The 19,032-nt window shown below is 42.8% G+C and overlaps 1 protein-coding gene across 1 annotated transcript; it reads right to left on the reverse strand.

Annotated features, from left to right (window-relative positions):
- Positions 1 to 3,713: 3,713 nt before the first annotated feature.
- JHY (junctional cadherin complex regulator) lies at positions 3,714 to 18,878 on the reverse strand. Its single transcript, XM_058856848.1, has 9 exons — positions 18,634 to 18,878; positions 17,030 to 17,419; positions 14,497 to 14,980; positions 10,451 to 10,561; positions 8,369 to 8,961; positions 7,393 to 7,651; positions 5,507 to 5,587; positions 4,794 to 4,916; positions 3,714 to 4,077 (listed from the first exon to the last, which is right to left on the reverse strand). The coding sequence occupies exons 1-9, from the start codon at positions 18,876 to 18,878 to the stop codon at positions 3,880 to 3,882; spliced, it is 2,484 nt and encodes an 827-aa protein (XP_058712831.1). The 3' UTR covers positions 3,714 to 3,879.
- Between the last annotated feature and the right edge of the window lie 154 nt (positions 18,879 to 19,032).

The raw sequence follows: 19,032 nt of genomic DNA on the forward strand, positions 1-19,032 counted from the left end.
AACTGCACACTCCTGCTTGGATGGGCTTGGCTTAAAAAAGAGCTGAATTTGGTCTTGGGTTCATCTTGTTCCTAGATTTCTGTTTCTTGGGTTTATTTTATTTGTAGATTTCTGGATTTCTGGATTTATCCTGTTTCTAGATTTCTGTTTCTTGAGTTTATCCTGTTTCTAGTTTTTGGGTTATTTGGTTTACCCTGTTTCTTGGATTTATCCTGTTTCTAGATTTCTGTTTCTTGGGTTTATCTTGTTTCTATATTTCTGTTTCTTGGGTTTATCTTGTTTCTAGATTTCAGTTTCTTTGGTTTATTTAATTTGTAGATTTCTGGATTCCTGGATTTATCCTGTTTCTAGATTTCTGTTTCTTGGGTTTATCCTGTTTCTAGGATTTATCTTCTTTCCAGATTTCTGGATTATTTGCTTTATCCTGTTTCTAGAGCTCGGATGAGCCCCTGGTGGCTGCAGAGCCGGGCAGGGACAGCTGCTCCCAGTGTTAATTCCTGGGAAGGCAGGAGGGTGTGAATGTGTGATCCTGATCCCACAGGTGGATTTTGGACCTGTGAGGGTGCATTTTTCCAAGGAAGAAGCTGATTTTAAGCTTTTCTGCCCCAGCTTGGCCATGGCAGGAGCGAAGGTGAGCTGCCCACGTTTCAGCAATTCCTGAAACCACTCCAGCCTGGGAATCTCTGGTGCTGTGCATCCTGCTGGGGCTGCAGGACAAACCAGCCCTGAGCAGCACCTGCAGATCCCCACTCCTGAGACTGAAGATGCTCCTTCAGCTGCAGGATTTTGGCTCAGCATCACTTCTCCCTGGCTTCTCCAGCTCCTCCTCACACCAGAGCCGCTCCTTTCTCCACATTCCTGCTTTTTCTCTCATGGAAAAGCCTCAGGTTTGGGCAACAAGGACAGGATTGGATCCCTGGCAGGAGATAACACAATCAGGAGCTTGGTTTGTGACAGCAGAGCTCCCTCCTGGCTGTTGGAACCATTCAGGGACTGCAGGAGTTGGGCAAAACCTCATCTGGTTTCAGTCCCCATCTCTTTTTTAGAGCTGGAATGATGGCTGGGAGGTTTTGCTTTATTTAATGTTTTTAACTTAATGTTCTTGAGGGTGTCAGCCGCCTGCTCCTGCCTTTTGTGAGGGCTGGGAAGACAACTTTGGTTATTTTTGGAAGAAACACCATGGAGGTGTTATTACAGCAAGGTTTTTTAGGTAGAACTGACCTCAAGTCTTTGCCCACTGAAGGTGATCTCAGGTGCAGAACCTCCAGAACCTCAGATATTGAGAAATGATGGCACTGGGAAGGTGCTGCCAAGAAAATGTTGGGAATTTCCATTGGATCACCATGGTGTCACCATGCTCAGTGACACCACGGGACCATGGCAGGTTCTGCTCCTCCCTCAATACTTCATTCAACATTCCAATTTTTCATTTAAATTTTTTTTTATTAATTTAATTTAATTTAAAATTTTAATTTATTAAAATAATATTTTATTTAAATACTTATATTTAAATGAATAAACCATATAATTAAAAATATATCATATTTAAATATATAATTTACATATTTTGCCTTCCTAATCTGAAATACATTCAGTTTTGGCCTTTGCCTTTGAGCAGGTGGATGCACATTGGTCCCTTTTTGTGTGAAGTGCAGAGAAAAATCTGAATTTCTATGGAGGTAGCTTGAAAGGGATTTTTTTTCCATGTAAAAATGCCTTTTTCTGGGGTTTCAAACACCCAAAACACCAGGAAAAACAGACTTTCTAAATGTTTTGTGAGATGATCACGACCAGTGTTTATTAAAAAAATAATAAATTTAATAAAATAATAACAAAAAATATACAAAACGTGCTCCTCCAGATGCAGCATCACATCCAAGTTTCACACAGGTTTAGTATTAAAATATTACCTAAAAATTAATTGTTTTATTAATTAAAAAAAACCTCAAATGACCACATTTCTCCCCTAATTTCTGGGAGGAGGATGGCAATCAATTAAGACATTAAGCATTTTGCACCACATGGACACATCTGCATGGCAGCCAAATAATGCAGCCATCAGCTCATTTTCAGGGGGCTGTTGCCTACTTCAACTCAGCCCTCAGATCAAAGAGAAAATGTCTGCTTGCATTTTCTCATCAGAAAAGGGATGCTAATTTAGGTTCCTTAATGTGTGGTGATAAGAGACTTCTTCAATTAACTGAATTCTATAGGCCAGAGAAGGTAAAAAAAAAAGGGGGGATACAAAGGGAGTCAGGCTGGAAAAGCAGAAATTCTCATTAAATCAAAGGTCCAATATTCATTACCTCCAGCATCTGGGGCTAAACACTGAACATGGAGCTCATCAAAGGGGGTTTAATGGGTTAAATTGAGAATATAATCTAATTAAAATATTAGATACGAGTAAATAGCTCTTTGATATTCATCTGAAGGTTTCATTAAAACAGGCACTTGAGGTTTGGATTAAGGGGGGATTATCACTTTTAAGCAGGAACAACAAGTTGAGGTGCCCTGAGCAGAAATGCTTCAAAGTGTTACAGTTTGGATTAAAAATAAAAGTAGGAAAGCAGAGCATGGAACCCATTTCCCAGCAGTGCCCAAAGGAGAGGGAAAGAGGCTGAGGAAGAGGAAGGTTCTGTTCCAGAAGCTGGAATTGGATGCTGTAAGTGACAAAAATGTCCTGGGAAACATTTCCCCTTCAGCCTGGCCTGTGTTCCCATAGCTCACAATGCTTTTCCATCAAGGCTTCCCAAAATATTCTCAATATTTCTCAATATTCCCCGAAATGTGCTGAACTTCCAGCTGTGAGTCCAAGAGTGGATTCAGCACTGGAGGGGAGGCTCCTGCCCATCAGGAGGGTCTCAAACAACACCCAGGTCCCTTCTCCATGAGGAAGGGCAGGGTGGGGATCACTTTTCCCAGTATTAAATTGGGAGTCCCCATAAAAAAGAGACCCAAATAAATGGGATAAAGCAATCCCACAGCATCACAAGGTTTGGTTTGGTTTTTTTTCCTTTTATCCAGCCTGTTCTCCAGGAGATTTTAGCCCAAATTCCCTTGCTGTGTGCTCTAATCACATTTCATATGGTGACTTAATTCATAATTTACCAAGTTAAAGAAATGGAATCATCCTAAGAAACCCATCTGTTTGTTGTTATTTTTACAGCCTTAATCTGTTAAAAGCTCTTTCCTCTCAAACATGCAGCTCTCAATTATCCTCAGTTACCCAATATATTTTCCAACTGCTCCTGGCTAATCCCAGATTGTCTGCAGGCTCAGCCAGGACTTGTTTGGAATTCTCTTGTCCCAGATGAAGCTTCAAAATTTGGATCTTTTTGTGGAAACTCTTCACTAAGAGACGACAGAGTAACAATGAAATAATTAACTTTGTGTCATTACCAACTGCTGTGTTTGGAGCATATTTTTGTTCTCTTTTTTTTTTTAGTAGCAATGGATTCTTTCTGCTTTTATTTCTGGCCAAAAGTCTCTTCTGCACTTCAGAAAGAGAAATATTGCTGGTGTTAAGATCACCAGGTGAAACAGAAGTTAATTTTGAATGTTTTGTAGATACATCTATTTATATGTTTAAAAATGATCCAGCTGTGACAAGCCTAGAGCTGATTGGTCCAAAAGATGCAATTGTCAGATCATTTATTTCAAAGAAAAAGAACAGAGGACTATATTTAAAGTTCTATAAATGCAAAGGGTCAATTTATTAAACAAAATAGGCACAGGTAGAACCAATTCTAACATTCAAAAATGAATTAAACTTTAGGCAGTTTAAATGTCAGTGGACTGGGAAATCAAGATGTGATGGTCACAGCTGAAAATGAAACAATTCAGGCATTTTTGCCTTGATCCCTGAGATTTCCCAAATTCCTATGAGATATGAAGGGCTTTGAAAGCAGCCACAAGTTCCTTTTCCTTCTCGTGCCTGTTCCACAAAGATTCCAGGGATGGGATTTGGGGCAGGCTGGTTCCACCTGGAGCCTGGGGCAGAACCTCTTTCACCTCTTGCTCTGATTGTCTTCTGAAGAAAGTCTTTGGTCTTGGAATCTTCTTGGCATATTCCAGAGCCTAAAACCAGGAAAACTGGGTAACTGAGTAAGAGAAAACCAGGATAATATTTCCAGGAATATTCAGGTGGGTTGAATAAGACATCTCTGAATTCCTGATCTTGTTTCTGACAGAATTCCATCCTGGATTCTTCAGTGGTGATCCCACCATAATCCCACCCAAGATTTGCTTCCTGACACCACTGGAAGCCACCTTAGACCCTGAAGAAGTGTTTTTATTTTAAAAAAGAAAGAGCAACACAAATCTATTAAATTCATAAACAATTTTTTCCCAGTCTCATTAAGCCCTTGCCCTCAGGCAGGGAGCTCTGCAGGTTAACAGGACAAGCTCAGGTTCTCCTGCATGATCTTAACCATCAAAATTAAAAAGCAAAATGATGCCTGGAATGCAGGAAGTGTCCTGGAGACAGAATGGACAGAATATCCCAGAAATCCTGGAGCTGGCAGAGCCCTCCTCTAACCTGGGATGGCTTTTGGTGCCCGTTTGTTGCACGGATTTGGAAACACCTCACGTCTCCAGGGGCAGTTGCATTATCTCATGCTCCTGGTGACATCTAAAACAATCCAAACCCCTTTTTGACATCCAAACAATAAAGTTTTGTCCCTTAGTGGTTTATGTTTGGGAATAAATGCAAGGAACTGAGGAATTCTGATACTCCACAGCTTTGTCCTGGAGCCTGCAGCCCTCACTCCTCGCCCTGCAGACCCAGCTCTTACCTTCTGTCTGGACACTGAAGACACCTGGGCTTTTGCAGGAAACCTCTGAAGCACAGTGATATTTTTCATGTTATACTCCTTAATTTGCCTGGAATATTCCTTCTGCAGCTTTAGCTTTTCTTTCTGGGAAAAGCAGAAAAGGGGACTGGAACTCAATGGCTCAGGGGATCCATCAATGAAAGCCTTTTCCCAGCAATATTCCATTTCCATCTCTGCTGCTGTTCAACCTGGCTCTGCCCATTGATCCTTCCTCAGCACACAACAGGAACCCCTGATAAATGGCAGAGCCTTTTTTAGCTGCTTTTCCCTTTTAAGAGCTTTTCCCTGGACTGAATAGAGGATGGAGCTCAGCAGAAATGTGACAGGTCCATCTTTATTCTGAATGTCTCCATTTCACCAGAGTGCAGCCAGATATTTTCTTGTGTTCACACAACTTTTACTTCCCCTTTGAACATTTGGTGGATCTTTACACTGGGAATGACAATTTAGCCACTTGAGTGTCTCATTTTCTGATGTGCAATTAGCCCTGATTAATTCCTATTTCTGAATTTAAAATTTATAGGATTAAAATTATCCTCAGGACAGCTGTCCTTGCTTTTATATGAATTTTCCTGTAGGATCTCCAGCTAGCCAAGGATATAAAATCTCAATAATCATAAATTATGGTTTCTCTGCCACTCTCCCCTGCCTAAATTCACTTTTGGTTAACTCACTTTCTCTTTAATTGTTTCATAGTCGGGTCCAAGGCCTCCAAGCTTCATATTCAGATTGGTGTAGAATTTGGAGCTGCACAGCTGAAAACCAAACAGCAAACAGATTTTCCTTGATATGATTTCACAGAGAGAATAATCCAAGAAAGCCTGGTAGTGGAAACCTCAGGATTTAATTTGCAGTCTCAGTCCTACCCCTGGCAAATCTCATTTTAAATCAGTGACCAACAGGACTGAGTTAATGGCCAAAGTCAAATGACACAGAATTTCCTTTGGATCCAGGTGGGAAATTGCCAATTATCCCAATCACAAAGTGATATTTTCTCAGTCAAAAATGACCTTTTGTGAGCTTTATTTTGAAACAGCTTAAAGCCACTCATTTGACTGTGATTAGAACCAGACTCCAAAGAAATTTTTGTAAGAGAAGCAGATAAAATTACCTGATTTTGGTGGCAAAAATTAGGCAAATGATGTTAGTGAGAATAACCTTTCCTTGTTCTCAAAGCTGCACTGGGAAATTATCCACAGACAGCTGAAAAATCCACGTTTTTCTGCACAGCAAAGGCTTTACAAATGCACAGTGAAGGCAGGAGTGCTGGGTGATGCCATTCCAATACTTCAGGACATCACACAAAGACTCCAGTGCTCAGAAACATTTTTATTCTCTTTCAAGGCCACTAGATTATTTTTAGAAGGGAGTTATGGTTTAAAAAACTTGTCAGTGAAGCTCATTTTGATCAGCTCTGTGGTAATTTCAACCACAGAGTAATGCAGGAACACCAACTTCTATCTGCAAATAAAATGGGCATTTCTTCAAAACACAGGTTCAAGTTAAACTCAACTGCAGAGAAATTAATTCTGTGCACTAAATTTCCTACTTGAGGGTTTTTTGTGTCAGCTATCCCTGTTCTTACGTGCTATAACTCACTAATTTTTAATTTGAGGTACAGTGAGGAGTTAATTTTGCTCTGCCCCACAAAATCAGGGTTTCCTCACTTCTTGCAATGAGCATGAGTGCATTTGTTTATTAGGAAAAGCTGGATTTTCCTGGGAGCCACAATTCTGATTCTCTGTGCATTCCTCACATGTGAAGCGTGAGAAAACTGCTGCAAGCACAGGACAAGAAACAATGGTTTGAAGAGAAAGGGAAGGAAATCTGCCCTTCAGTTACCATCATAATCCTAATTCTTCTTAGAGGCACTCAGGCAGCAATACCCAAACTGCCTCCTGGATGAAATCATTATTCCAGCTTAGTTTGTCTGCCCTGAGACTTGGAGCAAACTTCTCAAACATTTCATTTGTCATGGGCAGCTTTCTGCTGTCCCCCTGCAGCTGTGCTAAGTGGTGACACCAGCAAAAGTGGGCAGGCAGAGGAGACAAAGAGATCCAAGCTTTAATAAGGACCATCAGGAGGTTTGGGATGGTGTTTATGCCGTTAGCTTCACAAATCCTCCAAGTTTGGGGCTGGAATCCCTTGGAAAGCAGGAGATTTGAGCTGGACAATAAAGGAGCATGAGCAGGATAATGGATGGCTCAGATCTGAGGCTGCCTGCTGCTCCACACAAACAGCCTGAAATAATTTTATCTGTGGATAAATTACAGGACAAACGCTGCTCTGTGTGTCCCTGGAGCCAAACCAGACTGATCCTGGTGGATCCCTTTGCTCTTTGGACTAAAATGATTTCAGGGTCTGTTTCTACCTTTGTTCCATGGTTTTTAATGCTCTGCTGTGTGTCCATGGGGTTTTGCAACAACAAAATGTTTCTCAGTCCCTATTTATAGTTTGTTTTTTATAAAAAAAAACCTTTGGATTATTAAAAAAAAAACAACAAAACCATTAGAGGGGGAACAGAAATTTTAAACCACCCAAGCCACATCTCTTTTCTCACCTTCTTGCTGGCTTTGGGTTGGTTCAGCTTTTCCCTTTGCAGCAGAGATCCTTCTGAGCTGCTTCTTCTCATTTTCCTTGGATTTCCCTCAGCTCTTCCCGAATCTCCCTGTGACCCTGTCTGTGCCTGGGGCAGGGCAGGTGGGAACAAACCCCAGAGCCACGTGCCAGCAAATTCATCTGCAAACCCACAGAGTCCCGGCTGATGCTGCTCCTTTGTTCCTGTAAAACGGGAGGTTCTGCAAGAAGCCGTTGGTGAACTGTGAACAAAACATGGAAAAAGCCTTAAAAAGTGAGGGGGGAAAGAGGAAAAATCTTGATTTACACACAGCAAGGAGCTCAGCAAACAACCTGAACCTGGAATATGGGAGCAGGGAGATGGGAAGGTGAGGATTTCGTAATAAATGACTTCACTTGCACCCAAACGTATGGAAAATAAATGGGAAAAGAAACGCAAATGGAGAAATTTCAGCCCAATGCAAAGGTAGCTGAAGCCAATGAAAAGCTTTGGATCAGTGCTGAGTACTGACAGAATTATTTCTTTATGTGAAATAAAACCTTCATTTTATTTTAATCGAGACAGGTGAAATTCTACATAATTGAGGATTTTCCTGCTCTCCCCCTTAGGGACAGGACTGATCCTGGATATCCACCCTGCAAAGCCAATTTTGCTACAAAATCTTAATTTATGCACAGCACCCTTTCCTATCTATATTTTAAACTTTTCCACCCAGGCTCCTAGAATGAAACTTTTGATTGTGGAAAATTCCATACCTGGAGGACAGAACTGTCCCTTCCCCATGCCACACTTAAAAATCAATAGCTATAATGAATTTTCTATTTGTAGTAAATTATAATGGCAGGTTTGTGGCAGAATAATTTTATACTTCGGGTTTTAAAGCATTTTCTTGTCCATTTGTTTATTTTCTGGGCATCACAGGGTTTTGATAATATTATTTTATCACTTAAATCCTTACCACAAGCTGTTCTGATACCTGTTATCCTCATGAATGTGATTTTTGAAAGCTTGAAGTGGTGCTTGATCCTTCACTCTTTCTTGAAAAATCGCATTAAAATCAGATGAAATATTCCCCAGTTCTGGAAGTGCCTGGCCACTGCTGCTGTAATTCCTGGAGAAATGCTGCCCAGGGATGGCAGTGGCTCCAATTCCAGTTGGAGAATCATGTTGGTAGCTCTTGTTCTCCTCACTGGGATATTCTGGATCTAAAATGTCTGCTGGGTAAAAATTCTGGAATATTGGGAGAAAATGATAGGTAGATGGGGTAAGGATTGAATTTGGGAAATTATTTAAGCGGTTTTGGGATTTTTCTGCCGGGTCAGGGCCAACAGAAGAACTTGGACTCAGATATTCCTGCAGTGCTGAGCTGTGATCCTGCTCCACTGCAGTGGGAACAGCCTGAAATCCTGGGATTTGCTGGTGACTCTGCTGCCAGGGCTTTGCTTCTGCTGCTCTTCCTGGGGCTTCTTGGCCATCATTCCTTGGGAAAGCTTTTCCACCCAGAGTCTGGTTGGGTGCTGTTTTATTTCTCTGGAAGAACTTGTGCTGCTCCTGAAAGAAGTTATCGACAGCTGGGTGAATTTCATGGTGGATATTTTAGATATTCATTTAGAAGTTTCATCACCCACATCAAAATCTCTCTGTGCTGCTCATGGCTGGATTTAACATAAAATTCAAATTTGGAGGAAGCCTCAGTCCAGAACAGGAGCAGAGATTTTATTCAGGTGCTGCACAATGAATAATTCTGCATCAAAACTTTGTTTAATGGCCTGAGATAAATTCTGCAGCACTGGATTATAAAATCAGGTCCTTGCAGAGGCAAACCAGATGTGGTAAATGTGGATTGAGGGAGTTTTACCTGCATGAGGTGCAAAAATGGTGCCCTTGAGTGCACAGATCTAACCTTGTGGTGACACCTCTCTGCCAACCACCTGGAAAAAATGCTCCAAAAATCAAAGCACTTCTTGCTTTTTATCTGCCAAATTTCAGGGAAAATGACCTTGCACACATTATTAGACTGGCCCATGGTAGAACAGCCTGATGGCAATTACAGAAATAATCTTATTTCTAAACCAAACACTCCTCCCTGCAAAACAGAATCCAGAATTGAAGAATTCAAGCACACCAGGACTATTTAGAGCCCAACTGCCACACTCTAAACCTGAAATTCATTTAAATCTATCACTTACAGCCTCAGGCGTTTCCCGCTCGGAGGAAAGACTTGGATTTCCTTCCAGGGAATCCACAAATCCATTCTCAGCCCATTAAACCTCTGGAAGGGCTGGAATCCTCCACCCCACCCTCCTGAATCTCTGGGTTTCTTTTGTGAGCAACCCCTGCAGTCAGCACGTGGCAAATGCACTCGAATAAATGATCAATTTAGGTGTGAAATCCACGCAATTCCAGGAGGTTTTGGGAAAATCTTTAGCCCTGGGAATCCTGACTCCTGCAGCTTCATGTCCTGGCACATTGTGGAATTATTTGTTTTGGCCTCCAGCCAGTTTGGCTGCTGCCAAAATTATTCTCTGTTTAGGAGATTATTGGGTTGATAATCTGAAATTATAAATTAGTACAGGGTGATGGTTTAGGAGGATTCTGAGCCAGAATTTATCTGGGATATTATCTGGTTGCATTTTCTGGTTTATGGCAATTAATTCACTCCCCCTTAATTTCAGAGGACAAATAAGGCAGAAATGGTGAAACTCTGGCTCAGAATCCTCCCAAACCATCAAACACAACCATGTAGTAGTTTGTAATTTTAGATTAACAGCCAAATAATCTCCTAAATAGATATTAATAAATTCTGTGAGCTCAGAATTCCTTGGCACTTTGCTTTAAATTTATTGAGTACATAAAGCACACATGCATTAGATGATAGTGATGACCTACTGATATGTATTTAAAGATTTCTTGTCAATAATAGTTCCTTTAAAAGCAACAAGATGACAGCTTTAAGCATTCAAATTCAGTGCTTTTAGAGATATATTTCAACCATGAAATTCTATTGAATTTTAATTATTAAATTCTCTCAAAAAGGAACCTTGAGCTGCTGTCCTTTTGGGTACCATTTGTCTTCAGGCTTCATTTTCCCAGTCTGGAATTCTGGGACACTCTGGAGTGGTTCTTCATCAACTGCCATAGGATCTGTGACCTAAAAACCAGGAATGTTCACGGTCACAGCAATCAGGTGAAGGGATTTTAAAATCTTGGGGAAATAATGGGAAATAATTTGTGGCTTATTAAAATTTCAACGCTAAAGTTTGGCATTATGGAGTGGATGACAAATGGTTAAAGGAGAAAAAGAAGCAAAACCCAATTAATGGGAGGGAGGATTCCTTCTACTTTTAAGAGGAATAAAAGGAAGGAAAATTGCAGGAAGTGTGCAGCACAGAAACTCTCAAATGCTGGGCTCCTCCATTTCCATGAGAGCCACTGGATGCACCTAATAACAGAAAAACAACCAGAAACCATCCCTGGCCAGGCAATCAGACACATCCCGGGCCTCAACAAGAGAGGCTTGCAGGAAAAGCTGGCAAAACACAATAATGGGGGTTGAAAAGCATAGGAGGAGCTGCAGAAAAAAACAGCCTGGGATCCACAGAGCCTTGGAAAACAAACTCAAAAACAAGGATAGCTCCACACAGCCACAGCTGTGGGATAGCCACGGCTGGAAATTGATTTGGAGCAAGTTCTTGACAATAAGTGATACCCTTGTAAATATAGCAACAATTAAATTTTTTCTTAAAATAAACTTTTTTTTTTTTTTTTTATCTATAAAACCGCAGGAAATCCAATTTTTAACGTTTTTTGATTTCTATTTTTTGTCCCAAACTATCCTGCCGAGTATTTTGGTTGATGAAGCGTCACTGTGACAGGAATCTCTGCTCCACTGCAGAGTGGGCCCACAGGAGAAGATATTTATGACCAAGAGAATTATCAACTGAATTATCATCAGTGGGAAGAAAATGTGAGAAGCTGAGCCTCTCCCTTTGGGGGTAAGAGATTAGGGCAGCTAAGAAAAGGTGGGAAGGGTTTATTGATGAGTTTATGGGTGATCTCATGGCTCCAAATTCAACGTAAATCCCTGGAAAAATTCACAAGAAAATTAAAAAATACCACAGAGGTTTTCCTGAGCTGTAGACAGACACAGATTTGCAGTGAATAAGATGTTTTTGGTGGAACCAAGTGACTCAGTGCATTGATGGAGTGCTGGGCAGGTAAAACATACTTCTACATTATCTCTTTGAAAGAGGAACAGGACACAACCTCTGCCAGCATTTTTTTTTTTCCTATTTTTTTTTTTTTGTGAACCATTCTATTAATACCAATCAAATTGAGAAAATGATCAAATGAAATTGCATTTTGAGAATCATAAGCTGTGTAATGCCTATTCTGTTAAATTGAGGCCCATAATTGCTTCTCCACTGAAAAGATACAACAAAGGCAGCAATCATGGCATGTCATTATCCCAGACTGGCAAACCAGCCTTTGCAGGGAGGACTTCAAAGCCTTGTGGTTCTCGAATTGCATTTGGCTGCTATTGTTGAAGCACAGGCAATCTTGATTAGGTGTTTACACCGAGGGAAGGCTCAGTGCACAGAGAGTCTGAGTGCCTTGCTCTAGAGCCATTAAAAAATTGTACATTATGTTCCTGGCTTTGAAGTGAGGGGTTTGGAGGTAGGAAAGCAACTCGGATTGAGCACAGCTGAGCTAGATTGGGCCACTGCTTCTCCTTCTGCCCCTCTCCCTCTCTCAAAGAAACTCATCATGGGGTTCCTTAAGAATCAGGCTGTAAAGAACTTGATGGTGTATAAAATTCTGTATAAATTAGTGAATATACAGCTCAGCAGGGATTTATGGTGTGTTTTGGTACCTCCAGCACAGAGAAGATCTGTAATCTGTAAATCTAAATCCTTCAGAACGAGGATAGAAATGTTTTAACTCACTTTGTGTCAGCTGTGCACCAAGTCCTGCCCTCAAAGCAAACACTGCTTCATTCCCACAACCCCTGGCAGCCAGCAGTGATCAGGCCAATAAATTCAGATTCAACCCCCTGCAAAGCTCACAATAATCAGTTTAGGAAGGCACAGTTTGATTGGTGACACGTGGCTCATTTGTTTCCTCACACACTTGGTGGTTTTGCACTTTGGACAGTTTTCTCCAGGTGAGGTGACCAAAGTTGGCTCCTGGACCACCTCGATGCTCCCCTCAGGACTTTTTTCACCCCTTCCAACAAGACTGAGCCATGGATATCTTGGTTAGGAATCAGTAAATGAACTGGAAATTAACAGCAAATTAATCAGTAACTTGTGCCTGTCCTGCAGCAGATCCAGAGGTGGCTGACAGCAGGTGCTGATGCCACTCTTGGAATCACAGAATTTTGGAATGCTTGGGTGGGAAGGGACCTTAAAGCTCATCTTGTCCCACCCTCTGCCATGGGCAGGGGCACTTTCCACTGTCCCAGGTTGCTCCAAGCCTTGTCCTGGAACACTTCCAGACATGGGAAGTCCACAACTTCCCTGGACAACAAGAGGTTGCAGCTGTATGAACCTGTCCAGGTTAGGAACACACCTTCCTGCACACCCTCTGCCCGCTGTGTCACCTCTCTGCTGTCCCCACGGCCACTTCAGCAAGAGAATCTTATCTCATAACCCCGAATTTAACAGATTCCTTTGCCCATTCCATGTTTTTGAACAGTGTCTGCACAATGAAGTCCTGATCCCCGGCTCCAACACTTAGACAGGAAAGATTTCCAGAATTCCCTGAATAGCAAACATAATCATATCAACATAGCTCTAATTAGCATCCACCTACACTCATTATTTTTACCACCATCCAAATTAGAACTGAAAAAAACCCAAGTGCTCTTAATAGCTCTACTAGAAAAAAATCCTGTCCATCATTCCTGCCACTGGAATGAAGTCAGAAAATTCCCTCTAATGTTGTGACAACTCTTCATTAGCCTTGGCACAGGTGTCACTTGAAGCCCAATGTCCCTGGAGCTTTCCAAGGTATGAATTTTCTGTGTGGAGTGATTGAGTGATCCCCCCTTCCCATTATGCATAATAAGTAGCAAAGAAAAGCAATAAACTCGTTTCTAATGGTTCATTAGGAACTGTAATTAATTTCCACTTGAACCTTGCCACAAGTTGGCTGAGACTGCAGTCAGGACTTCCAGACACACACAGATGCTGATGTCCAGCATCAAATTTGATCTGGGATCATGACAGGCTTGGGACATCAGCCCATGGAAATCTCACAGAGTTCAAGGCCAAGCACATTCCAGAGGAAACCACGGAGCTGCTCCAGGGCTGGAGCCCCTCTGGAGCCAGGCTGGGAGAGCTGGGGGGGCTCACCTGGAGAGGAGAAGCTCCAGGGACACCTCAGAGCTCCTGCCAGAGCCTAAAGGGGCTCCAGGAGAGCTGGAGAGGGACTGGGGATGGAGGGACAGGACACAGGGAATGGCTCCCAGTGCCAGAGGGCAGGGATGGATGGGATCCTGGGCAGGAATTGTTCCCTGTCAGGGTGCCCAGAGCAGCTGGAGCTGCCCCTGGATCCCTGGAAGTGCCCAAGGCCAGGCTGGATGGGGCTTGGAGCAGCCTGGGACAGTGGGAGGTGTCCCAGGGGTGGCAGTGGATGAGCTTCAAGATTCCTTCTAACCAACTTTGCATTTGCTCCATTGAGAAAAATCTGGAATAAAGCATTAGCAGAGGGAATTGTTATCAAACTCATCTTGGCCAAGCAGAGAAAATGAGAGGCAGCATAAAAAAAAGCCACTGATAAGGGGCAGTGCAGATGCCAGGAAAGAAGACAGAATTTCCTGAGCATCAAGATTAAAAAGTGGTGTGAGATCTGTGACACTTTCCTGGCCAGGAACAGGCAGCTGGAATGTGGCCACCACTGGAGTTGGGAGCAACTGGAAATTTGTCAATTATTCCATCAAGGGTGAACAAGATTCTCCCTGGAAATCAGAATTTGCCACTTGCACGATGGATTTCAAACCTGCTTCTCCCCTCTGCAAAGCTGAGAGTTTAACACCAGACAGAGCTTGTGTAAAGAAATCAGGGGATTTATAAATGTACCCACCTGCCCTTGAAGAACTTGCTGTTTTTTATTGTGCAGCTCAAGATAGGAATTCACTTTCTCTGATTGTAACCCCAAAGTCCGTTTATTTTTTTTCACAAAGTTGTTTTTTGCTCTTTGGGGTGGATTCTGTTGATTCTGAGGAGGAAAAGCATGGCCAGGACTATTTTTGGGATGAAATCCATCTGCAGGTTCCTTCCTTTTGGCTTGTGGCCCAACAGCTTCGTTGCTGGCCACATTTGCTCCATAAAAGCTGAATAATTCTGGACCAGACTCTGGCACTGAATCCTGGGTCTTTTCCTCCTGTTGATTATTTTCTGAGGAGCCATCAGAATGGAGATAAAATGAATCCAGTGAAAAGTCTCCACTGCTTTCTCCAGAAATTTGGGATGCTTCCTCTTCCTTAAAAAATTCTGCTCCCTTTCTTGCACTCTTCCAATGAGGATTGTACCTCAGGCTGGGGTATTTGTCCACAGGTAGTTTTTTCCTAATTAAAAAACAAACACCAAATTATTTCTGCATAAATTGTACAAATTCTGATTTGTGTGATGTCCTGATGTGACCAAATGAATTATTTCAGTGCATTCAGTACGGAATCAGGATCAGAACAGTTTCATCAAAGATTTTTTAGAAGAAAATTTAGGCAGGCCTTCCTCTTACTTTGTAATTTTCATCATCAGTGAATGATAAATCAGTCTAACACTCAGATCACATTGGAATACAATCATTATCCTGAATCTGGCATAGAAATTTTTGAATCCTAGTAGAACCAGCTAAAAGGTGAAATGATAAATTGCATTATATAGTCTAGAAAAGGCAGTTTGTGTTGCTCTTTCTTCAAAGGCTCTGCTGAGTGAAATAAAAGTGAAATTCCTGGTAAAATCAGTTCTTTAAGTTTCCTTTGGAGACTGCCCAAGCAAGAACATCCTCCAGCTCTCTGTTCTTATTTTCTCTCCTCACTCCTGTGAAACATCACGATGCTTTGATTCAAAAACTCCTTCTATAAATGAGTTTAAATCACTTTTTATTAAAAAACAGGTGGTGATTAGATAAGAGTAGAAAAGCATAAATGAAAAGTCTGTGTGTTTGACAATTGTTTTAGCAAGTGGCCAAACTATTGCTCTGAGTTACATTTGTCATAAAGCAAAGCCAGATGCTCTGCCTTAAAAAATCCAAAATTGATCCAATTTCTGATTTAAGATCTGATCCAATGGGAGGAAAACCAACTGCAGGAGCCAAATCCATCCAAACAGGTGTCCAGGAGATGTGCAGGCAGGGGCAGGAGGATGGAATGGGGGGAAAGGAAGCTTTTAACACAATTTTTTCTTCCCTGGACCTGCAGTACAGCCCTGGTTTCTTGCTGATTCTGCCAGAGGGACATTTACAGGCACCAAAACCTGGTTGATTCTTCAGCTCCTATTAAAGAAATCTGCTGGATTCCCCAACCTGCGGCCTAGTTAATGTTATTAACATTTCAATAAATCATTTATTCCTCTTTTCTCAACGAGTTTCATGCCTCTGCCTATATTTCAAGTGGCTCCTAATAACAAAATAATCTGTTTGTCTTTGCTTTCCAGGTGAGCATAGGTGCCACGGTCTCCTGGAGCTGATTTCCACCAGGGAAAACATCATTATTCCCAACAGGCAGGGGCTGCAGGTAAACAGCACGAGGTGAGGCTGTTTTGAAGTGAGTACAGAAATATGTGAGCTAATTGCAATGATTGAAATGGCAGAGGATAATGCTAAAGAGTCCCTTTGTGCTGAAATGTGTGCACAGAACCCAATCGTGGGGCTCAGCCCAGGTCACCGCGCGGGGACAAAATGAGTGTGAAGAGCTCCTTCATCCCTAATCATCCCCAGACAAAAAGGGCACCTTTTATTCCTGCCCCCAGCTCCGTGGGGAGGTTGGATGGACTCTGTGCTCCTCAACAAAAGTGTGGTGAGCAGACAACAGCTGCAGCATTTCCTCTTCAAATTCCGAGGTTGGTAATGGATGTAGAGAGGGGGTTTCATATGTATGTGCTGTGATATTTGCTCTGCTTAATGGACTGCACTGGAGTACTTACTGGGCTAAGTTCAAACAAAATAAAATCAAATTTCCATTTAATGAAGAGCCTCACATTCAGCACAGTATTCAGTCCAAAAAAATTACTAAAAATTAGAGCATGTTTCCAGTACAATTAACATCATTTGCACTCACAATAAAATATTCAATAACTGGCCATTTTGCTTGTTGAGGAGGTGAATAAAAGCATGCTATTAATCATTTAGCCTTCATTTGTTTGTCATTTTATTTTAAGTAGACTATTAAATTGAAACTGCACATTGTTATTACTTCAGGTTTAATGTAATCCCTTTAAACTCAAGAATTATTTCCAATTTATCCAGGGTTAAACCTTCCATGCACATGACAGGATATTCAATTTTATTTTATGTACCGAATTAATGCTTTTTGAAGGATGTTTAAATGTGGCCTTGAGGAACATCAGGTTAAAAGTGTCAGAATTATTCTGTTCCAGTGAAGTTTTTGCCTTACCTTCCACTGCCATAAATCTTTTGTTTTCCTTTCTTAGTTGTGTCATACTCAGCTCCGTTCTCTTCAGAACTCATCTCCTCCAAGCTGTCCTCTTCCAAGCTGTCATCCTCCAGGATGTCACCAGGATCCTGCCCTTCCAGCTCCTGATTGTCCAGGATCCTCTGCTCGAGTCTCAGCTGGTACTGCCTCTCCTTTTCCAGGCTCTTGGGGTCGGATTCCTGGGAATCCTCCAGACTGGAGGCAGAGCTCCTGTCCCTTTCCCAGCTCGCAGGTTGGAAAACGGGCGGCACCAGGATTTTTGGAGGGACGTGGATGTTATTCGTGGTGTGAGTGTGTGGGGAAGAGACAGAAATGTAATTCATGTTTGGAGAGTTCATCCTGTGTTTTGCACTGATGGTTCACACCAGCCCTGTATTTGGAGAACACATAAACATAAAATATTGTAATAATATTTCAAAGCTGCATTTTGGGTGCTACCATTGGCTTAGGCTCAGAATTTGACCTTGTATTGTGCAAATATCTCTCTGTTCTCATCTGTTCCACTGATTTTCCTTTAAGCAAGAATGTCAAAGTCTCTACATATCAAATACAGGATTTATTGCTATGAAACCTCCACTATTTGTGGTAATAAATAATACAAAACCAGCTTGTGACAAAGAAAATGAAACTGAGACAAAGCATTTCTGTTATCTGTTAACTTTTGAGAATTGAGATGAATTTTGTTTGTTCTCTTCACACAACTTTATACCCTCCAGAGACGTAAAATCAGCAAGAAGGTGTGACAGGGAGCACAGTGAGAACTGGAGCTCTTTCTAAATTAGGATGAGAGTTTCTTTACACTCAGTTGAAGTGCTCAGAAGTTGTTTGCGCTGCCAGACATTCCCAAGTTGCAGTGGGAGGGAGGAAAAGGAGATTTCTGTGCTGAAATGTGCATCAGTCACAGCACACCCCGGGAGCAGCGCGGTGAGAGGTGCACAGGCAGTGCCACTTTAGGAGCTGGGTTAAATAATTTGGGATATTTCATCCCTGCTGGTCACACCCGAGTTAACCCTGCGGGCAGCCCTGATCCCCGGACTGTCCCCTGTGTCCCCTGTGTCCCCTGCTCCCATCAGTGAGCACTGCAGCCCCGGGAGCAGGGTCTGGGATGGGCTGGGAAGGTGGAATCTCCTGGCCTGGAGCAGGAGCTCAGCCCCCAGAGGAAAGTCACTGTGTCCCCCAAGGCCTCCCCTGTCCCGTGTCCCTGTCCCTCTCACCCCCAGTCCCTTCTTCCATGTCCCTCACCCTGTCCTATGTCCCCAGTGTCCTCACCCGGTCCCAATCTCACATTCCCTGTCCCCTGTCCCCGATCCCTGTCCCTGTTCCCTCTCCCCACCCCTGTTCACCCTCCCATGTCCCAGTTCCCTTCATCCCAGTCCCCTGTCCCTGGTCCCATCATCCCCAGTCCCCTCTTCCATGTCCCTGATGCTCCCTGTCCCTTCACCACTGTCCTCTCTCCCAGTCCCCCATCCCCTGCTCCCGTGTCCCTGTCCCGTGTCCCTGTCCCGTGTCCCTGTCCCTCTCACCGCTGTTCCTGTGTCCCTGTCCCGTGTCCCTGTCCCTCTCACCGCTGTTCCCGTGTCCCTGTCCCTCTCACCGCTGTTCCCGGCCCATTCCCACTCGGGCCCATTCCCGGCCGGGCCCCGCTCCCGTTGCCACGGCAACCTCTACCGACGCCGGCCGCACCCACCAGGCGCGGGCCCGTGGGGGGAGCTCGGTTCCCCCCCTCCCGCGGGCTCAATGGTAGCGCCCGAGCGGCCGCTTTCCGCTGGAAAATGGAATTATTTCCATTGAAATGTGGAGTTGTCTCCATCGGGAAACGGAATACGCAGGGGCTTTTATCTCATTCGCTATTCAAACCAAATTTTTCATCATGTTTTCGCACGTCCGGTGAGAAATAATAGTATCTAATGAGTTTTACTTAATGAAATTCAGTGTCCGGTTCTGGGCTTCTCGGTGCAGGAAAG

Source organism: Poecile atricapillus, chromosome 25 (genome assembly GCF_030490865.1).
Source record: "Poecile atricapillus isolate bPoeAtr1 chromosome 25, bPoeAtr1.hap1, whole genome shotgun sequence".
Lineage (NCBI taxonomy): Eukaryota > Metazoa > Chordata > Aves > Passeriformes > Paridae > Poecile > Poecile atricapillus.